At 44.2% G+C, this 20,685-nt stretch overlaps 1 protein-coding gene across 1 annotated transcript in view; it reads left to right on the top strand.

Moving 5' to 3' along the window:
* Window positions 1-20,685, top strand: part of P2RX1 (purinergic receptor P2X 1) — a 450,021-nt gene that overhangs the window by 320,190 nt on the left and 109,146 nt on the right. Inside the window, exon 8 of the mRNA XM_069226686.1 lies at window positions 8,439-8,569. Coding sequence (XP_069082787.1) covers window positions 8,439-8,569 — 131 coding nt within the window. The remainder of the gene's footprint in view (window positions 1-8,438; window positions 8,570-20,685) is intronic.

The following is a 20,685-nucleotide window of genomic DNA, read 5'->3' as shown; positions in this document are numbered from 1 at the left end:
TTTTGGAGAAATCCGTCTAGGGTCTTGTTGTTACCGGCCTTTTCCAAGGGTGCTCCCCCTTCCGTCTACCCATCTTGACTCTTTGGACTCCTCATATCTAGCAGGTATTATTGGTCAGCCTTTTACTGAAGGCACTTTGCCTCCCCTGTTCCCCTGTTGTCACCCCAATGGGGCCTTGTTGAAGAGGCTAAAACGACAGAAAGGTACAGATGCTGCTCACCTATAGCGGTGTGTTATCCTCATGGCTGTGGTGGGTTCAAACACTGGTCACCGACCCCAATGCCAATACCAGGAGGTTAATAGTATGGCCCAGCCCAGCCTCCTCCAGTCGCCGCCGGGCGCAGGACGGGCCCGCCCTTGGCCCGGGCTTCGCCCGGGCGCCACCCGCACGCGTCCCGCGAAGCGAGAGCGCAAGTAGAAATTAAAGGGCTCCTGCCCTGGATGACGCCGTATGCCACCTCCCACCAGCTGATCGCGCTTCCCGCGGAGCGGGAGCGCAAGAAGAAATTAAAGGGCTCCTGCCCTGGATGACGCCGGATGCCGCCTCCTCCCAGCTGATCGCGCTTCCCGCGGAGCGCGAGTAGAAATTAAAGGGCTCCTGCCCTGGATGGCGCTGGATGCCGCCTCCTCCCAGCTAATTGCGCTTCCCGCAGAGCGGGAGCGCGAAGAGAAATTAAAGGACCCCTGCGATAAGAATGTAGTGGGAGGAGGTTTTGCAGGAGAGAAAACTATCCAAAATAGTCAAAGCGTCTTACTCATATTTACTGCCCAAGTTCCTGTTGTAGATCTTAATTATTAGAAGCGGTTTCTCCTTAAGTGATGGTATTGATAAACCCATCAGATCGGGGCAGCCCTTATCTACTATTTCAACCCGACATTTGAGGGAGCAACTAAGCCATATGAGCAGCCCGCCTGAAGGTTTCCCGGGGATCGTCTTGCTTGCTGGGACCCAATAGCTTTTAAAACCAATTCTGTATTTGGGCTCCAATGCCCACGTTTCTTGAAAGAGGCATATTTTGTGATCATCTATAAATTTGCCCCATTCAGGGATGCCCATTTTATTCTCCAGCCCTGCAATGTTCCAACTAAGAACTGTGTCTAAACCACCTTTTTTATCTTGGGAAGCTTTGGCCGTGGAGTATCCTCTTAAAGATGAAGTGCCATGGGGAGGTTCGATACCCCTTTCCATCATAGCTAGGCTGGCCTCAGTTAGATTTTCTACTGCATTATCACCCATGGTGTTACTCACCCCATTTAAATCGGGGCCTGGCATAGTCAGTTCAAATGCCCGGACAGGCAGGGTAAACCTGCGGTTGCTGGTGCCTGTTAAATCCGGGACTGGGTTGATCTCATAAGCCATGCCCTCCTTGCTAGCTCCCCAAGTGCAAATCTCCATGCTCTGGTCAGAGAGGAAAAACAAGGGACTATTTTCCATCCTAGAGGGTTCTGACTGGGCTAGTGGAAAGATTAGTGCAGAGCCTCTAATGTCTACAGTAAGAGTCTGATCGGCCTCAGGACTGTCTATTCCTATTCCTTGTGTTTCAGTAATTTTGGTTGTGAGATGATTCTTATCCCAATTTCTAAATCCTTGGAACTTAGGTGGGCCATGCACGGGGCTGATTTTTAGTCAATCAATTTCAGAGAGAGATGGTGAAAGGGAGCTTCGTCCTGACTGGGGGTCAGGCTGCATCTGAGAGCTAGTGGAACATCTAAGTGGCATTTGCGCCCCCTTGGTAGCTGATAAGACTGTATGAGGGTAGAAAGCCTGAAGTCTGCCAAAGATACTTCTAGCCCTAGAGGGTTGGATTTGCACACATTTAGAGAGAGCTGCTGGACAAGGGTGGGTGAATCAAAGTTGATAACAATGCAATCCCCCGTACCGGGGTTCTTAAGAGGACCCACCCAACCCACCCTTCTCACCATTAATATTGAGGGTACCATATGAAATGCAAATCTGGCGTTACTGTGTAACCAATGTATGACCTTATTTTTCAGTTCTGTGAATGATTTGGCAATGTCGGTTTTAAGTTTAGGAACGCCCGTGATAACAAGAACATATGGGCATGATTCCGGCGGTAGATGTAAAGTTCTCAAAATGGTTCCTTCATCCCTATGCATCCGATCTATTGATGGATAGTTCTGATCAAGGATATCTTTGTAGGGTTTTGAACCCATGTTATTGGAGGAAGCAACTCCTCCGTTCCCCCTCGGAAAGGGGTTGGCAGTCTTAATACACTTGTCCTTTGAGGCGGTAGCCGGCCTGGCAATTGAAGCCCTCACTGGTTGGTGCAAAAGATCAGGGCAATTCATTGAAGGGTTGTGGTCCGTACCCAATGATAGGGGGGGGGTTGCTGGCGCTGTTGCCTGGTAGGCTCGAGGGGCAAATTTGGCAGGGAGACTGCAAGTCCAATGAGGAGGAGTGATCGTCTGCTTTGACTTGATAAGGCCTTCCAGTTTTTCTACAATGGCTTGTAGGTGAATTGCTATAGGGTGTAGTCTTTTAGAAAACTCGTCTTTTAAGTGCTCAATTATATAATTAATTGCTGAATGGTCGTCAATAGATGTTTGAGTTAATATAGGGTCCTTATTCCGAGTTGGTGCACCATAATTGGGGGAACTCAAAATGCGGGCCCGTTTGTTTCTTAGATTTACCTCGCCTCGTTTTCTTTTACCTTTTGTGTTCTGCTCAGAATTGGGTAGAGACCTGCCTAAGAGTGGCTGAGTAAGTTCTGATGGCTGTATGGCATTATCCTGGGTCTCCACAATAGACTCTTGGGTAGTTAGAGGGGAGATAGTCGGGGGAGACTGTAGATCGGGTGGATGGAGGGGATGTATTGGAATTTGCGGTGGGGATAAAGATGGACAATTAACTACCATCAGTGGGGGGGCAGTTAGACAGCGCTCCACCATTTCAATTTCCTTTTCTAGTGCTCCAACCGCATTTTGGAGAAATCCGTCTAGGGTCTTGTTGTTACCGGCCTTTTCCAAGGGTGCCCCCCCTTCCGTCTACCCATCTTGACTCTTTGGACTCCTTATATCTAGCAGGTATTATTGGTCAGCCTTTTACTGAAGGCACTTTGCCTCCCCTGTTCCCCTGTTGTCACCCCAATGGGGCCTTGTTGAAGAGGCTAAAATGACAGAAAGGTACAGATGCTGCTCACCTATAGCGGTGTGTTATCCTCACGGCTGTGGTGGGTTCAAACACTGGTCACCGACCCCAATGCCAATACCAGGAGGTTAATAGTAGGGCCCAGCCCAGCCTCCTCCAGTCGCCGCCGGACGCAGGACGGGCCCGCCCTTTGCCCGGGCCCGCCCTTTGCCCGGGCCCGCCCTTTGCCCGGGTGCCGCCCGCACGCGTCCCGCGAAGCGAGAGTAGAAATTAAAGGGCTCCTGCCCTGGATGACGCCGTATGCCGCCTCCCACCAGCTGATCGCGCTTCCCGCGGAGGGGGAGCGCGAGGAGAAATTAAAGGGCTCCTGCCCTGGATGACGCCTCCTCCCGCCTCCTCCCAGCTGATCACGCTTCCCGTGAAGCGGGAGCGCGAGGGGAAATTAAAGGGCTCCTGCCCTGAATGACGCCGGATGCCGCCTCCTCCCAGCTGATCGCGCTTCCCGCGGAGCGGGAGCGCGAGGGGAAATTAAAGGGCTCCTGCCCTGGACGCCGCCGGATGCCGCCTCCTCCCAGCTGATCGCGCTTCCCGCGGAGCGGGAGCGCGAGGAGAAATTAAAGGGCTCCTGCCCTGGATGCCGACGGATGCTGCCTCCTCCCAGCTGATCGCGCTTCCCGCGGAGCGCGAGTAGAAATTAAAGGGCTCCTGCCCTGGATGCCGCTGGATGCCGCCTCCTCCCAGCTGATCGCGCTTCCCTTTTTTATTTAAATACATTCGGTCCAAACAAATTTGGACCATTTGGAGTTAAAAAAAAAAGAAAAAAAAAAATGAACAGTCTTACTTAGTTATATAAAATCCATTGGGATTGCAATAACTCATCATAGTTCATAATACCAGTCATTCAAGATACTATAACAAATCTAATAATCAACAGACATATAAAATATCATAGTAAAATCCTTGCAACTAAGATTAAAATCAAACTTAAAATACAACAATTGGCAAGTTTTGGCATAAAAAAACATCTCTGCAAACTTATGTGATCTGAATTTGCTCCTACAATGGTCGCAAATTCTTACTAAAATACAGAAAAATATATTAGATATAAATTATTAGGGTACATAGCATATTTAGAGGATAAAAGAAGAAACAAAGAAATATAAATCTTGTTGGAATCTCCCTCTATAAACAAACAAAGGCTCAGCCTGGAGCTCTAGGGGCCCTTCACAGAAATGACGCTACGACGAATACACCAAGCCTCTGATAAAAATTTGGTAACTGAGGAGGCTACCAGTGTGGATGTTTCATATTTGCATATTCTGGTGGCATTGGCTCTGTTCAACAGTGATAGATTTTTACAGAGGGGGATAATCCACTTTCCTCTAGGGCTCTTATATGAGGGACAGAAGAACAGAATATGCTTGATTGTTTCATTATATTGAGGGCAAGATATACATCTATCAGTTGAGGGGGCACTAGATGACCAGTGGGCCGTATAATTGTTAATAGGCAGGGAACCATATCTAAGCTGTAAATAGAGGGCACGAGCATATGGTGGCATGGGGAGGTTCATGAAAGACTCGGGCCAGGGTTCATGTTTAAAATGGAGGAATTCTATTGTTAGCCTACCCAGCCCGTATTGGCTTCGTTGATTTTTTCCCAATATCTTCTTTGAACAAGTTGTCTTGCATTATTGGGAATCAGTTCCGGATATTCCCAATAATGAGAGAGACCTATTTTAACCCAAGCAGATTTCATCTCCTGCAGCCATTGGATTTTGGTCGGGCCCTGGGGAGTAACTATGAGTTCCCTCACCGCTGCCCTGTATGGTTCGAGTTCGGGAGTTTTCCAGAGGCGGATCCAATAGGAAAGCGGTCTCAGGGCCGCTATGGTTTTGATGCTGTGTAATCTTAAATCGAGCCTGAGAGGAATCATAGGGGTACCTACCCCTAACCGGGAAACCTGTCTAAGGAAATTGTTTTCTTTTGTTTGTAAAATATCCAATCTTCTATGTGATCCCCAGAGTTCCGCTCCGTACAGGGCCGCCGCACAGATTTGGGCATTATAGATCTCAGCGATTATAATCAAAGGGGAACTCAAAGCCTGTCTGGACCTACGTACTAGGGCCCCGCCTCTTTGGCTTACGATAAGTGCCCCTTTATCAATGGCTGCCTCCCATTTTCCTGTGGTTAATAATCTAATTCCCAGATAGTCAAACTCTTCCACTTTCTCCAGCGGTATTGAATTCATTTCAATTCTGGCACGTGGTCGTTTTCTTGGAGAGCTGTATATCATACGTTTTGTTTTGTTAACATTTACGTCAAGCCCAAAATCCCTACAGAAAGCACAAAATTGATTAACCCAACTTTGGATCCCCATGGGTGATTTGGCTAACAAGATTGTATCGTCCCGTACAATAAATAGGGGATTTTTTCCCCAGCCAATTTGGGCGAGTCGTTAGTACAATTCTCCAAATAACGGATATAGTTATTGATGTAAAGCAAAAAAAGGGTAGGAGTCAGGATGCACCCCTGCCGGACACCTCTGTTGATAGCCACAGGATCTGTCAGCTCACCCTCCTTGCCGCATTTAATTTGGGCATAGGTGTTGTCATGAAGCCGGGTGATAAGACTCAAGAGACCTGAAGGAACCCCCATATTAGAGAGTGTTGACCATAGCATGTTCCTGGGGATCAAATCAAATGCGGCTCTCAGGTCTATGAAGACCATATCCCATGGGTAGGGAGGCAGTTTGAGATCACACAGGAGAAGAGTTCAGAGGGAGACAAAGGGGGTCATTATGACTTTGGCAGACGGAAAAACCCGCCCACCGAAATCCCAACGAGCAGGTTGTCGCCAGTGTGACCACCTTCCCATGGGCCCTATTAAGTTTCCCGCTGGGTCAGCGAGCGGAAACTGTGTTTCTGCCCACCGGCCCATTGGGAAACAGCCTACAGCATTGTCTCCGACTCATAACAGAGCCGGCAGCAATGATGTAATGCGTAGGGTGCACCAGCACCCGGCTGGCCAGGGGAGCCCTGCACCCTGTCTATGCCAGCCTTTACATGGCGGTGCTAGGAAATTCACGAGCAAAATATCCTTTTGGCATTCAGCTTCATTTTGGATTAATCCTCACTACCTTACCATTGCTAGAGGTAATTTAAAGTTTCTCCTATTGAACTTTTGATCAATTTAACACAATCTACTTCCTATCGATTGCTAGCGCACAGGGAGGAACAAAAGGAGGGACAAAACGGGGTTGGAGAGTGGAGGATAAAGAAAGGGAAACAGAGACTGTTAAATGTTTGTAAAGGAAGGGCCTTTTACAGACTTTAGCAAGTACAAAACTCTGTTTCTTTTGTACAACAAGAGATTGCAGAGGAAACAGGATCAGTGTACCAGTGGACCAGAGAGTATTTACTAGAAAATACAAAGTGATAAGTATTCCCATATAATATACTTTAGAAATAGAAGTGGGTCAAGAAGGAGTAAAGGTGTTCCTCTTACCAGTAGGTGTTTTCAAGGGATCGCAAGCTGACACTCCATGATCTAGACGTGGGAAGGGAGATTAAACATGGGCATATAGTTTGCAAACATCTTTGAGTGTGTGTCTGGCTGTGGTAGATGTGATGTAATGATTCAAAGGGAAAAGAATGGTTACTCATCTGAAGGAGCAGTTTATCATGTTTGGCACATCCAGGATAAAGAAGGTGGGCAGGAAATGGAGGAATTGGTTGTGACATGAAGCTGTGCATGTGTACTTGTTTGTGCTAGACATATTTAATTTGGTGGACAAATCACATTGATTTCTATGGGTTAGAAGGAGGACAATTCACCAAATAGTTGAGGCAGTGAGATAGGAGGTTAGCATGATAGTTGTCGTGTACTGGAGATGATGTTACAGATCTGGAAGATTTCGGACTTGGAAAACCACAGTAGGTCTGTGTAGTGTTATTGAGATGCACAAGGATTGCTTTTGGTCATTGGGGTCAGCCAGTTTGTGGAAGATGTAAAGTAACTCCTCCAGTGTGTTATGGGCCTCATTAACATTTTTGCACAGCTAGGCATTTTGGTATCTTCTGCTTGCCCTGTGTTACTTGCAGGAATTTTCTTCATCTAGGGTAGCTGTGGTTGATGCATTTCATTTTGGTCAGTTCTTAGAACAATTTACTGAGGGCTTTGATGCTTTGTTTGGGTTTGTAGTACTGGACTGGTACAAGGTTATCAATGGTCATTGTCCTACTTAGGTAGAGGTTCTTCAACAGAGATGCAGGCTGAGCTGAATAAAGTTGCGCAGCTTTCACTTCATTATAAGTAGTCATTTGTAGAAGTGTTTGTAAAGGCTAAGGGACTTGTCAGAGTGGCAGGTAATGTGGCAGGTAATGCTGTAAAGTCAGTGGGCTCATGATGAATGTGCTGCTGCAGTGATTTGCTGTGTGTCACCTATCTCCTCACCTCTAAATCAGGCTGGGAACCACAGGTTTGGCAGAGCAGAATCTTAACCATATGATAGAGCTCCTGTTCTGCCAATCTCTAAGTGAGCTCCTAAGTTACATCCTCCTTCTCAGATGCAAACAAACTTTTTCCACTGATCCTGGGTGAACAGTCGATCCCCCTTCTCAGATGCAAACAAACTTTTTCCACTGATCCTGGGTGAACAGTTGAGAAACCTGTATGTCCATGTCCTATGGGGTGCATTGCAAGCCACTATGACCTTTACAATGCACTAAAAGGGTCTTCATAATTGGTACAAGCAGAGCTGCATTTATGGAATCCCAGTATCTCATCAAGCTGACCACATTGCTCAGGTTGTTAGGTCAATTAATAGTTTCGCTGAATCATGTACTAGGTAGAAAATCTGTGAGAACACAAAGGCATAGGTTTCAGTTTATTAAAAAATAGAGGTAGTTAACACAAGTTGTAAATATGTTCAATGGTATTTTGCCACTCATATTGCCTTATTTTCTGTGATAGACATTGTGTGGCCCAACTATGGCACAGAATGACATCTGTGCGAGACCTGAAAGCCATGAAATGGAATCCCAGATGGATGACTCAATCTTTTGGTCATTATAATGTTAATACATTGAGTACCATTAAGTTACCTAATAATAACAATTCTTATTCACATTTCCATCATATGGTAAGAGGTTGGCAGCAAAGGTCAATCAAACAACGTTAGGATTTTTTTTAAATTAATTTATGCCCTGCAATGATCAAAAGTGTAATAAATGTTCATTTACATATTAATATGTTATTGTGATCCATGAGCGCTAGAAAAGCAACCTAAATTATGCTCTCTAAATCTTTCTTCTATTGTTTCTTAACAGGGTGGGACTGTTGGCATCATTATTCATTGGGAGTGTGATCTGGACTGGGCCTTAAAATTTTGCAAACCAGTATACCGGTTCATTGGACTTGATGATACAGAACATCAGGTTTCAAAGGGCTTCAACTTCAGGTGAGGGGATCTTTTCATTCTGCAATGTAATTTGGAGAACAGATGAGATGGTAGCACTAAGATTTTGACACAAAGAGATAGTCTAGGATGAGAAAGCCAAACTATTTCTTTTTGGTTTTGCATAGTGTTTACGATACCCTGGATAGGTAGGACACACTTTACAGATATTTGTGTAAAATGTGACATCAGGTGTAAAATTCTCCATACAACACAACCAACAACAATGTCTAAGGTATATGGTTGATCAGAACATGAATAAAAAAAATACATTTTCGTATAAAGAGCTGGCCCTAGGGATTCAATAGACTAATGGATCCATTTGAAAAATCTTCATTTGACCACATGCAGTTTGAATCCTAGTGGTCTACTCAGCTTTTCAACTGACAATGACTGATAAAATGAGTATCATTGAGTTGGGTAACAGCAAGCACCTGTTATTTGCCAACAGTGCTAGGAGATCTCCTAGGGCTGAACAATCGCTTGTTATGTTATATTTCTTATGATATATGCACAATAGTGGCGTTAAAGCCAGGAAGAGGAACAGTGTCAGCGGACAATGTTGCAGTGAGAGGTCGAGGATTCAAGGCATCAGCAGACAAAAAGAACATCAACATTTGGAAGTACTACAGGCATTAATTTATGATATCCAGTGTAATATTTATTTGTGTGACTAATTCTGTGGTATAGAAAGACTAAATCAAGTGACAATGACAGATGACGCAGACATACAGCTGTCCAGATTCCTAGATCCCTGTGTGATGAGCTGCTACAGTCCAGGTATCTTCTTTGATTTGTTGTCTTGATTTTATAATTGGATAACACAAATACAAGTCCCAGAATACAAAGCAAAAACTTCGAGCAGCTAATCATATATAGAACATGGAAACTTGGCAAGGCTGCTGGCAAATTAGAAAGATGCCATAAAACAAACAAAGGGGGGGAATAAGAAGTCATGTTGAAGACCTCTCGCCTTCCCAGAGCCTATCAGAAACAACGAGGGGGAACACCTCATATAATTTGTCTATCCCTCCTCTTCACCTCTCTCGTGGGAATCCCTTAAGGTGCGTTAGAGGACTTACACCCATTGGGATTCCCAGTGACATGCCTCATCATTGAGTCCAATCAGAAATATGTCCAACACTTTCTGTAGCTAAACCTTCACATAATTGCTCATAAGGTGGTGTGCAAGGAATTTAATTCATATTGTATTAGGGTTAGGAATTAATCAGCTTCATTTCACTGGTCATGTTCTTTGTGAGCACCCAGCAGTTCTTCACCCAAAGTTACTCATTGGAGACAATGAGTACTAAAACTGCATGTAGTTTCCTACTGCTTTAGTATTCATAGCCCAGTTACTTACCAGTAATATTCATTAATCAGAATGGTGGTATTCCTCTTCATAGTCCTTACATCATCTGCTCCTGTGCACTGAAGTTGTCCAAGTCAGACTGAAAAAAATCTCATCCCTCAAAAATGGTTTCCCTCCATATAACCACGCCTTCCATGATTTAACAAAACATGAAATTACACATTCCCTTTTCCTATGGTTTCCAGGTTCCTAAAAAAACATTTGAAAGAAATATCAATCTACCTTGAAAGTGATGGGTGGGATGGGAAACCTAGACTGTCACAAGGAAGGCCGTGACTCAGTCATGAAGACTAACTGTAAGTGACGAGGAGTTTACGTCCTTGTCCATCTTCCTCATCCCAGTCCACACATACCGAGCTGATCCAAAAACTGGATTATTCTGGATTATTCTCCTTCAACTCATTGATTCTCAGAAATACATGATATAAATAGCATGCCGGTTCAAGATGTGTTCAATCCATTTCTGTTTTAATACTGAGTCCAGAACACAACAACCAAAAGAATATGAAACACTTTCTGCTGAATTGATGTCTTGTTCATGTTTCATAAACATATGAAGCATGGGCCATTGTTGCAGCTTTACAGATGTCAGACATCAAAGCTCCTATCAATGCAGCCCAAGCAGTGGAATTGTTAGCCTTTAGTCTTAAGCAGCTAAAACATGGTTGTCTCTGTGCCTGACCAGCTGCTTCATTGGGTCACCCTGAAAACCTCATTAATCCTTTAAGGGCCTTTGCTGTCTGTGTCTGTTTACACAACAGATCATGAATAACACTGTAAGGGGCTACTGTGGAAGAAGTAAGGACTCGGGTAAAGGGCTTCCAAGTATAGAGACAGAGAAAGGTTGACAAAAGGAAAAAAATGATAGCTGAGAAATTGCGAGGGGTAAAGGTAAGAAAGAAAAAATTAAAAACAAGAAAAAGATAGAAAAATGAGGAAAAAGGGGAAATAAAAAGGAGATGAAGGAATGATTGGTGAAGAAAGGGTGAAAGGGAGGGTGGAAAGGACAGTGAAATCTGAAACGTTTCAAGGAAGAATTAAGAGAAAGAAGAGGGGGCAAAAGGAAGGATGAATAGTGGAAGGAAGGAATAAAAGAAGGATCCGTAAAAGCAAAGAAAGAGGTTGAATGAATTGAAGGGTGAAGGGCTGATACATGGAATGGTGAAAGGATTGATGAATAAATAGGTGAAAGGATAATTAAAAGATGGATAGGTGGATGTGTGAATTGATAAACGGGTGAAAAGATGCATTAATGGAAGTGTAAAATAATAGATGGTGAAAGGATGGATGGGTGGATGGATGAGAGAAGGGTAGCTGGAGTGCAAGAAAGTTGGAATGGAGAATGATAGGATGGTTGGGTGAACAGATGGATAGATTTATAAGAGGATGGTTGAAATAGTGAAGGGATGAATTGAAAGGGGAATGGACGGATGAGCGGAGAATAGCATTGATGAAAGGATCAATGGGTGAGCATATTGTTTAATAATGAATGGGTCAAAGGATCAATTGAATGGTGAAAGGATGTTTTAGTAGATGAGTGAAAAGATGGATTGGTGAAAGGACCAATGGACCAGTCAGTAAAAGTATGTGTAGATAAGGAAAGGATGAATGGGTGAGCAGATAAATACGTATATGGGTGAAATAATGAAAGTACAAAAGGAATCCTTTTAGGAAGGGATAGCCTTCACTTGCTCAGTGTCATTAAAGGCTTGGCTAAACGTGGAGATGGGTGTATTAATTTTCTGGCTACTCACTTGTGCCCAAGATGCAGAAACTCCCCTAGGCAACCTTTCCTGAAACTGCCCTAGGAGTCCCTTAAAAAAAAAAAAAAATCTATTTATATAAGCAGGTATAGAGGACATGTCATGGTCACTTTTCAAAATAAATATTACAACACTTCCAAAATAACATAATACGATGTGAAGGTTTTAGGCTTGATTACATTCAAACTATAGTAAATGAATTCTTATCCCGTATGCCATGAAACTTCCGGATAGCTCCAATCCTTTGAGCGAAGAGATATTCTTTAGATGATATCACTTTCATTTTCAAATGATGGAGGCTGCTGGTTTTTCCATTGCTGCAAGACTAGAGATTTCACCCCCAATGTTGTAATGAAAAAATATTGCTTTGAAGATTTTGGCAGTGCGAGGTGATTAGATATACCAAAAAGCACCCCTATTGGGTGTGGTTGTAGCAACATCTGAAGTCGAGTGCTAACAGCCTGGAAGACTTTCAGTCCCTTTTTTATTATAAGCAGTTATGATGTCTTGCTTAAGCCACCAACTGAGAGTCACTGAATGAAGGTCATAGACCTTGACATGAAATGTCAAAAGTAATGAGCAAAAAGACAATCTTTTTAAATGATTCAGTCCTGGAAAGCTAGATTTCCTAATCCCTTTCTTCCTTGGGAGAGGATGGAGTAGACAAAAAACATGGATGACACCAAATAAATGAAACTGTGAAAAGAAGACTGCGCTTTTAGAATAAACTTCAGACCATGATGCAAGGTAACTTTGCCAAGAAAAAAGTTTAAGAAGGGCTCTGAATTTAAAAGTACCCCAATTTACCAATCCTACTATATGAGGAAATTTCCACCAGAAACAAAACATTATACAAAATAACTTTAAGGTCCTCTATTGCTAAAGGCTCAACCAGTGTAGCCTATAAAACCTAAAACATCATAGGCAAATCCCTGGATGGAACTAGACAGTGGATCACAAGCCTTTTCAAACAGAAACTCCTTAATAGTCTAGTAATTAAATGAGAAATAGATTCCAACAGTAGACTGTTAAATGCTATGATGGCTAGCCACTGCGACTGCAGGGTGGAGATTGCTAACCTTAATAAAAAAAGCCATCTTTCAAGACCTTAGGAACACCTTATGGACTACCAGAAATGTAATCCACATTCCTAAAAGCACATTATTTTTCAAATCTCTGCCAATGACATGAATAGGATTTTAGAGAAGACTTTTGTATAAGTGATGACACCTCAGGAGAACATTCCATAACCTGCAGATTCATCCTCTCAAGTGCCATATCCCCAGCTGTATGCAGTTTAGGGATGCATAGGGCAGATAACTGCCTGTCATCTTGTAAGGGATCAGCTGACAAATGCAGAACACTTGTACTGGCAACTGCAGTAGGAGAGTGCACCATGGGACACTATTCCAGCACTGGACCACTAGCAGAACCTCCACCTGGTTCTGCTGTTTTCTTGTATTATCCTCAGAATTAATAGAATGGATTAGAGGAGAATGTATATAGCAGACATTTGGGGAATGGAAAGGATAGAGCATCCACTCTTAATGTTTCTGGACATGGAGTCCACAAGCAATATCGAGAGAGAAGACATGCTTCCCAGAGGCAAATAGATCTATTTCCAAAACTTAAAATTTCAGTGTTATCTGATAGAACCACAATGGGGCAGAGAAAGAGGAAATGAAGACAGGCGAATCATGTTCAGCTGGTCCACAGATCCATTCTCCCTCACTGGAAGAAATATTGCCCACATAGATTGGAAATAGCCTTATGCCCACAGCCAATTATTTTGAGCCAGATTTAACAGTAATTTATGTGATCCCATAGATGGTTAATGTATGAGATGACTTCCCAGTAGTCTGTTCTGATCTGTACAATGTGACTCTCTCATGTATGAAGCAAAATGTAATAGGGCCAGCTAAACTGATGTTAGCTTTTTTCCAATTGGAAGATAATTTCCTTTGTTCCCAAGACCATTTTTCTTGAGCTGAATCTTCATCCATGGTAGTACCCTACTCTTCCAATCATATCTGTCATTAGTGTCTTGAGTGGGCTGATATCCAGAGGATAACTACTGCCCTGAGTCACCCACCATTGGAGGGACTGGCTCATTTTTGGAGTTACAGGTCCCATCTGCTCAAACTGTTGGGTTTTGGGATCCCAAAACATCAGGCAAGGATTCACTAAAGGGTAAAGATATAGGCCCTCATTATGACTTTGGTGGTCTTTTTCAAAGACCGCCAAAGCCATGGGCACCTGAAGACCACCAGTGCTGGTGGTCTTTTGGCCACCACATTATGGGTACTGCTGGAATTCCACCACATTTAGGGCAGAAATCCAGCAGTAGTCGTGCTGGCAGGCGGAGGTGCTCTGGTGGTTCCACCACCAGCACCGCCCGCCAGTAGGACACCACCCGCTGTATTATGGGCCATAATACAGCCTGGCGGTGTCCTGCTGGCGGGGTGCTGCTGATGGTGGGAGCGCCCCATCCTGTTCTCTGCCAGACGACCTTCTCCCCGGACCAGGTAAGGTGATCGTCCGACAGGGGATGGGGATAGAAGGGTGGGGGGTGTTATGTGTGCTTGTGTGAGTGTGTAGTGCCTGCGTGTGTGCATGAATGTGTGTATGCTTGGTTGTATGCGTGTCTGAATGTTGAAGTGAATGCGTGTCTGCATGTAAGTGTGTATGCGTATGTGTATGTGAGTGTGCGTGTTGTGGTGAATGCATGTTTGTGTGTTAGTATGCATGTTTGGATGGGTGTGAGTATGCGTACCTTAATTTAATGTGTGTTTGAATGTTGTTGTGAATGTGTGTATGGATGCGTGTGAGTGTATGCGTGTATGAATGTTATTGTGAATGTGTGTGTGTATTCATGTGTGTGAATGCGTGTCTGTGTGTGTAGGTGAAGGGGTGTATGGGTGGTGCATGTGGGTGTCTGTGTGCATGTGCATGTATGCGGGGAGGGGGGCCAGGGGTAGGGTGATGGGCGCGCTGAGACTGAAGGGGGTAGGGGATGGGGTGCTGTGTCTAAAGGGGGGTGGGCAAATGGGTGCACTCTGGGTGAAGGGGGAGGGGGTATAGTGCTTGCTGTGGGGGTAGGGGAGTTGTCTACTGGTAACAGGGAAGAAATCCCCTATCACTGGTAGCCTTTCCACCATGGTTTTCGTGGTGGTGCTAATGCCACAGAAATCATGGCAGAAATCCAGTTCCTAATACCGCCGGCAGTCTTCTGTTGACCGCCGGATCGGAGATGCTCATCTCTGGCCAGGAGGTTCCGACTGTGATGGCGATATGAGTGGAGATGTGGCAGTTTGGCAGACACCAACCCGCCACACTCATAATGTGGTGTTCTGCACCGCCAGCCTGTTGGCGGTAGGACCACCACATTTACCCTGGCAGTCAGAAGACCGCCAGGGTCATAATGGCCACCCTAATCTGGCACATGGGAGAACAGCTAATGTCAAAGCCATGTATCACTGAGTTATCAACTAGTCTCAAGCTGTCAGATCTTTGCTGGTCAGGCGTGACAGGTGATCAAGTTAATTTTCCTTAATCCAGGAAGAAATACCGTAACATAATCTACTCTTAAAGGTGCCCAGATGAATTACAAATCATGAGTTGGCATTTAGTGTGACTTTTTCTGGTGCAGCCAATATCTGTTTTTTGTTCTCTGGAAAGAGTACAAATGTCCTTTACAAGTTGCCCAACAACCTAACCAGAACAAATGAACTAGGCTTTCAGATAAGGAAATTCTTGAATCCTCTTGAATGAAAAACACCTACCAAAGGTACCAGGCAGGTGGTGAAGGCTGTTATGGATAAACTTCAACCAAAGGAAACTGTTAATGATTGTTCTAAACACAAAAGCATAGGTATTTCTACTGGTGAATTGGAATGTGCAGGCATGCACAGAGGATGTCCAAAGATTCAAGAAAGTCTCCAATCTCCAAAGAATATCTGGATTGCTTGTAGTGACATAATTGTAAATGTCAACTGAGGTCACTGGTTTTAAATCCAGAACTGGTCTGTAATGTCCTGATACCATCAGGTTCAATATTGAATAGAACCCTCTTCCTCTTGGATTAGAACTATCTCTGTCTTGTCCAAAAGATTTAGAATCCCATCAATCAAGGTTTGTTGATTTTGAGGACACACATGAAGAGAAATAGGATGAAAACATTCTCCTGGAAGCTCCTGTAAGATATCTGATATCCCTGCTGAACAATATCAATGATCTTTTGGTCTAATAGGGAAGATTTCCACTTCTTCTAAAAACTGAATAACCTTCCTTTGACTTGAAAATTATGAAGATCTGCAGAATAGTTTTATTTTTATTTGGAGAGGTCGAAATTTAATGAGCGACTCCTGCAGGCTGCAACTGGGACTTGTCAGATGGAAAGACTGCCCTTCCATGTTCTATGCCTCAAAAGGACTGATTCGTATCCGAGGATAAATGGTGGTTCAGAAACTATTTATGAATCATAGAATTTATCCCTCAAGGTAGGCTTTGTCAGAGACATCCGTTTCTTGTCTTCAACAGATTTTTTCACCAACATGTCCCGATGGGAACCAAAAACAAATGTTGAATAAGTAAAAGGGATGTGCATCCATACATTTTGCTGGGGTCAGTATTCTTTCTAGGACAGCATTTAGATCTGCCTTTTAGCAAACATTGATTCAAGGGAAATATCCAATACAATCTAGACTTGTTGCTCCTCCATGGACATTATTGCTGTGAAATCCAAACCATGATAAATCAGCTCTGTAAGTGTTTGAAAGTCCTTCAACAAAGATTGAATTGTTAAATTGTATGAGTTGACTCCCAAAAAGAAACGTTAGAAGCAGAATATGGTCTCTTCACCACCAAGTGAACTAGTTTCTCTCAAGCGGATCAGTTAGTGTAGCCTCTTCTAAAATTATTTTACTTTGAAATAACAAATGTGCTGTCAAGTAATCCACTTTTACAATGGGAAGAAATTAATTGGCCCATTGTAAATTCACTGGACAAAAGAGAGTGAAGTAAACATTACAAAGGCATGAAAAGGGAAGAGGCATTGTAGGTTTTCTCAGTCTCTCCTTTTTCCACTTCAGATCACTTTCATCTGTAGTCTTTCCCTCTGCTTTACTCACTCGTGCAGTGCCCCTCACTTCTCTCTTTCTGGAGGCCCTCCAAATGATTGTCTCACACTTCATCTCCACTTTCTTCATTGCTGCCTTTCGCTCTCTTTTTCTGCATGTACTTTCTTTACACTCTACTTCACCAGCACCCCTGTCTCAAAAAGATCACACATGTCCCTACCCACCTGCAAACATTTCATTTTCATTTTCTTCAGCACTGCCAATATTTCAAAAGCTATGTATCTACTTCACATATTGTCCCATAAAAGCAAATTACAATAGGTACTATGTGACTGCTGTACTCAGCAATGAGGCCAATAATCTGATACACAATTAGGCCCATGTTTACTAGAAAATGGCACAGCATGGCATCTCAAGCCAGCCTACTGAACCATTAGGAAAGTGCAGGGATGCATCGTATTTACAGCAATATGACGCATCCCTGTACTTTCCTCTGTGCTGGTGCACCATTTGGTAGCCTAGCGCCAATGCAGGCACACTTGCACCATGGTGAAAGGTTGCCTGTGTTGCAGAGATGATTGTCACTATGCAGGAAGCGACACCTTCCTGCACATAAACAGTCATTAATGGTGTTTTCTTCCTTCGAGGTGTGCTTCATGATGCAGCACACATAAGAGCAAAAAAAAAGGAAAACTAAAGGTATTTCTCCTCGTTGTGCTACTTTTATGCCATCCCTGGGATGGCATAGGATTTTGACGCATTCCAAGGTTTATGAAACCTTGTAAATCTGGGAATGCATCAGACTCCATGTGTGTTGATGGGAACAAATAGAGCAACACCCATGGACCGCTCCTATAACTCAGTTAGGTGTGAAATGGGGCCATATTTACAAGGCCATGAAAAACCACACATGCTGTAAATATGTGCAGGCACACTGCGCCACCAAAGCATCACAAAAGTGACACTCCGGCGGCGTTATTGTACCTCGGGTGTCTTGTAAATATGCCCCTTAGCTTATGCACCTAGTGACACAGTGGTGGGCACTGTGACAATCTCTCACTGTCTTCGGCCTCAGCTCCAGAACTCTCAATCTTGCCACTCCCAATTACTCCCTGATGCATCCAAACACTGACAGGCAACAAGGATGCACAATACATGGCTCATATGTTGAACTACTCTTATCTACTGCAAATATGAAGACTTCGGCCCTAGTTATGCCAACACAAGAAATAAAATGCATTAATATTGTCATTAATAAAACACATAGACTATGCAAATGTATGAATTCAGCATTAATAATATATCATCAAAATATGCAAAAGCATTTCATTAATAATGGCAATCTTTGTTAAAACATCACATTAAGTATGACAACGATGTGCATTTAATTTTATGCACACGTAACTTTATACTAATTGATCATAAATCATTATAAAACATATTAATCTCTCCTAATAATAATAATTCATTCTAATGATTAAAATATATTTAAATCATGTTAGCAGTTTGTCAGTTCTGGTAGGCACAATGGGGGTCATTCTGACCCTGGCAGTCCGAGACAGCCAGGGCAAAAATGACTAAAGCACCGCCAACAGGCTGGCGGTGCTTTATTCCCTATTCTGACCGCGGCGGTATGGGCAGTGCAGGGGCCCCCTAACAGGGCCCCGGCCAGCTTTTCACTGTCTGCATAGCAGACAGTGAAAAGCGCGACAGGTGCAACTGCACCCGTCGCACGGCCGCAACACCGCCGGCTCCATTAGGAGCCGGCTCCTGTGTTGCGGCCTCATTCCCGCTGGGCCGGCGGGCGCAAACTTGGTTTGCGCCCACCGGCCCAGCGGGAATGTCGGAATGGGGGCCGCGTGAATGCGGCCGCATTGGCGGCCGCATGGCGGTTTCCGGAATGACCCCCAATGTCTGCCATGGAAGGCACAATGTTTGTCATAAAATATAAACGTAAACACTTTTAAAATACATGTCAGTGCAGCTCTCTCTAGATTAGGCTTTTTTAAACATGAATATAAATATTATCTGATGCTGACTTCTGGTGTACTAAAAGCATTACTAAAATTTGTGCTCCTACATTCCCTCCTCTCATGGCAAACTATACTGCCTCAAAAAGGACACTCTCATTTCAATGAGCCAACTCAAAGCCTTGTGGTCTGATAATGTGAGGGCCTTTATCTACTGAAACTCTAAAATCTCTGCAGGTTCTTGTAATAACTGGTCCTCATTTTCTCCATTTCAATCTCCTCCCTCCTCTGTTTACCCTTAGCTCTTTGCACTTTCCAAAATCTGTATAACGTGTAAAATCCAAGTGCAACTTTAGCACACAATATCACAATCAACAAAGTTCTCAGGATCATTCTCACATTTCCCTTTCCCAAATCTCCAAACCATGATCCAACATCAGGAAATCCTTTACCTATGTCTCCCAGATACTTGTTTTCTTAAGATCTTTCAGGTCATTTTTCAGATTTGTCATGATTGATATAAATCTCTTTATCTCCTTACTATTGTCTGGAATGAATGTACAATAATGTTGCACCTGTAAAACTTTGCAGATTCCACCTTCCTTCGCCAATAAGATGTCTAACACAAAACGATTTTGCAAAATAATTGATCTCATAGGAACCATTTCTGTATTCAGGAGCAACATTGCCCCAGCATAATCAGTCGGCATTTTGTCCACAATTGTTGACAGCTTTCTAATCTTGATATCATTCAAGATCACACCAACTGACGGAATAAAGGCACCAAATTTATTACTTGTAATCTCTGCTGCACTAGCTCCTCTTCTTCTTGTCCTGGATTTCGATCCCTCTTTCCAGACTGGATTGCCAAAATAAACCACATGGTACATTTTCAGAACAACTACTCCTAGTAGCTTGTAATAGGCATTTTTCCCACAAATAAAATAAACACCTGGTACGGCAGGGACCCGTCCATTTAACATATATGCCTATATACACATGGCTTCCCTACATGTTGCCAATCTAGAGCCAAGTGTCCTTGTGTATCACCACCTGTAGGGTGGGTAACGTCTTTCTGCCAATCCTGTAAAACTACTCCTTTTTCTATTTAGGTTTTCTTTTGCTTTTCTCCTATCCTATCCAATCTCCTGACCCCTGTCAGGAGTTCAAGGCCCTCCTCCACCCACAGGCTTCTGCCTGTGCCCCATCCCTGTTGTCTAGTGGGAGAGCTCTTCTTTTCTACTGGGCTGCCCTCTGCCTCTCTCCTCCTTTTTTTCTGCTTTGCTCTATGTTCTGCTTTCACTTCTGTGTCTGTCCCTTTTGTGCTCCTTTTGCTTCGCATTACACTCTTCTTCGTTTTTCTCTCCCCTCACTCTGATCTCTCTCTCTCACTTTTGCTCTGCCCCCTCTCTCATTCCCCCCCCACTGCAGTCCCTGTGGCCCTGCCCCCTCCTCTCTCTCTCACGCTGCACTCCCGCCGCTGCTGCCCCCGCAGAATGCCCCCTTTTTAGCACCATTTTTCGCCCAGCTGTCGTCTCCTCCCCCCCCACCTCCCAACTTAATGGCGGCCGATGTGCGGCCGTGCCGCTGGTGCGCTGCTGTTGCACCAAAGGCAAGCCTGTCTGTGTGTGGATCATGCCCAGTGCCAGAACCCCTGGCCCTCGCCCCCCCCCCCACCGCTGCCACGCACGTCTTTACTACGACGGCACCACCCTCTGCACCCTCAACACCGGCCACTCTCCCGCCTGCCTTCAAGCCTCCACGCAGACCACCCGCAACCCTTCTCCTGTCAGAACTGCACCTTCCCCAGCCTCCACGCCAAAGACCCACCCAGCAAGGCAGGGCGCAACCATCTCAAATGTATCCTCCTCAACACCCACTCCGTCTACAAACATGCAGTAGAGCTATGGAATCTACTCGACTCAGCCTCCCCAGA

This window comes from Pleurodeles waltl, chromosome 3_2 (assembly GCF_031143425.1).
Source record: "Pleurodeles waltl isolate 20211129_DDA chromosome 3_2, aPleWal1.hap1.20221129, whole genome shotgun sequence".
NCBI lineage: Eukaryota > Metazoa > Chordata > Amphibia > Caudata > Salamandridae > Pleurodeles > Pleurodeles waltl.
This window is presented reverse-complemented; position numbering and strand designations above follow the sequence as displayed.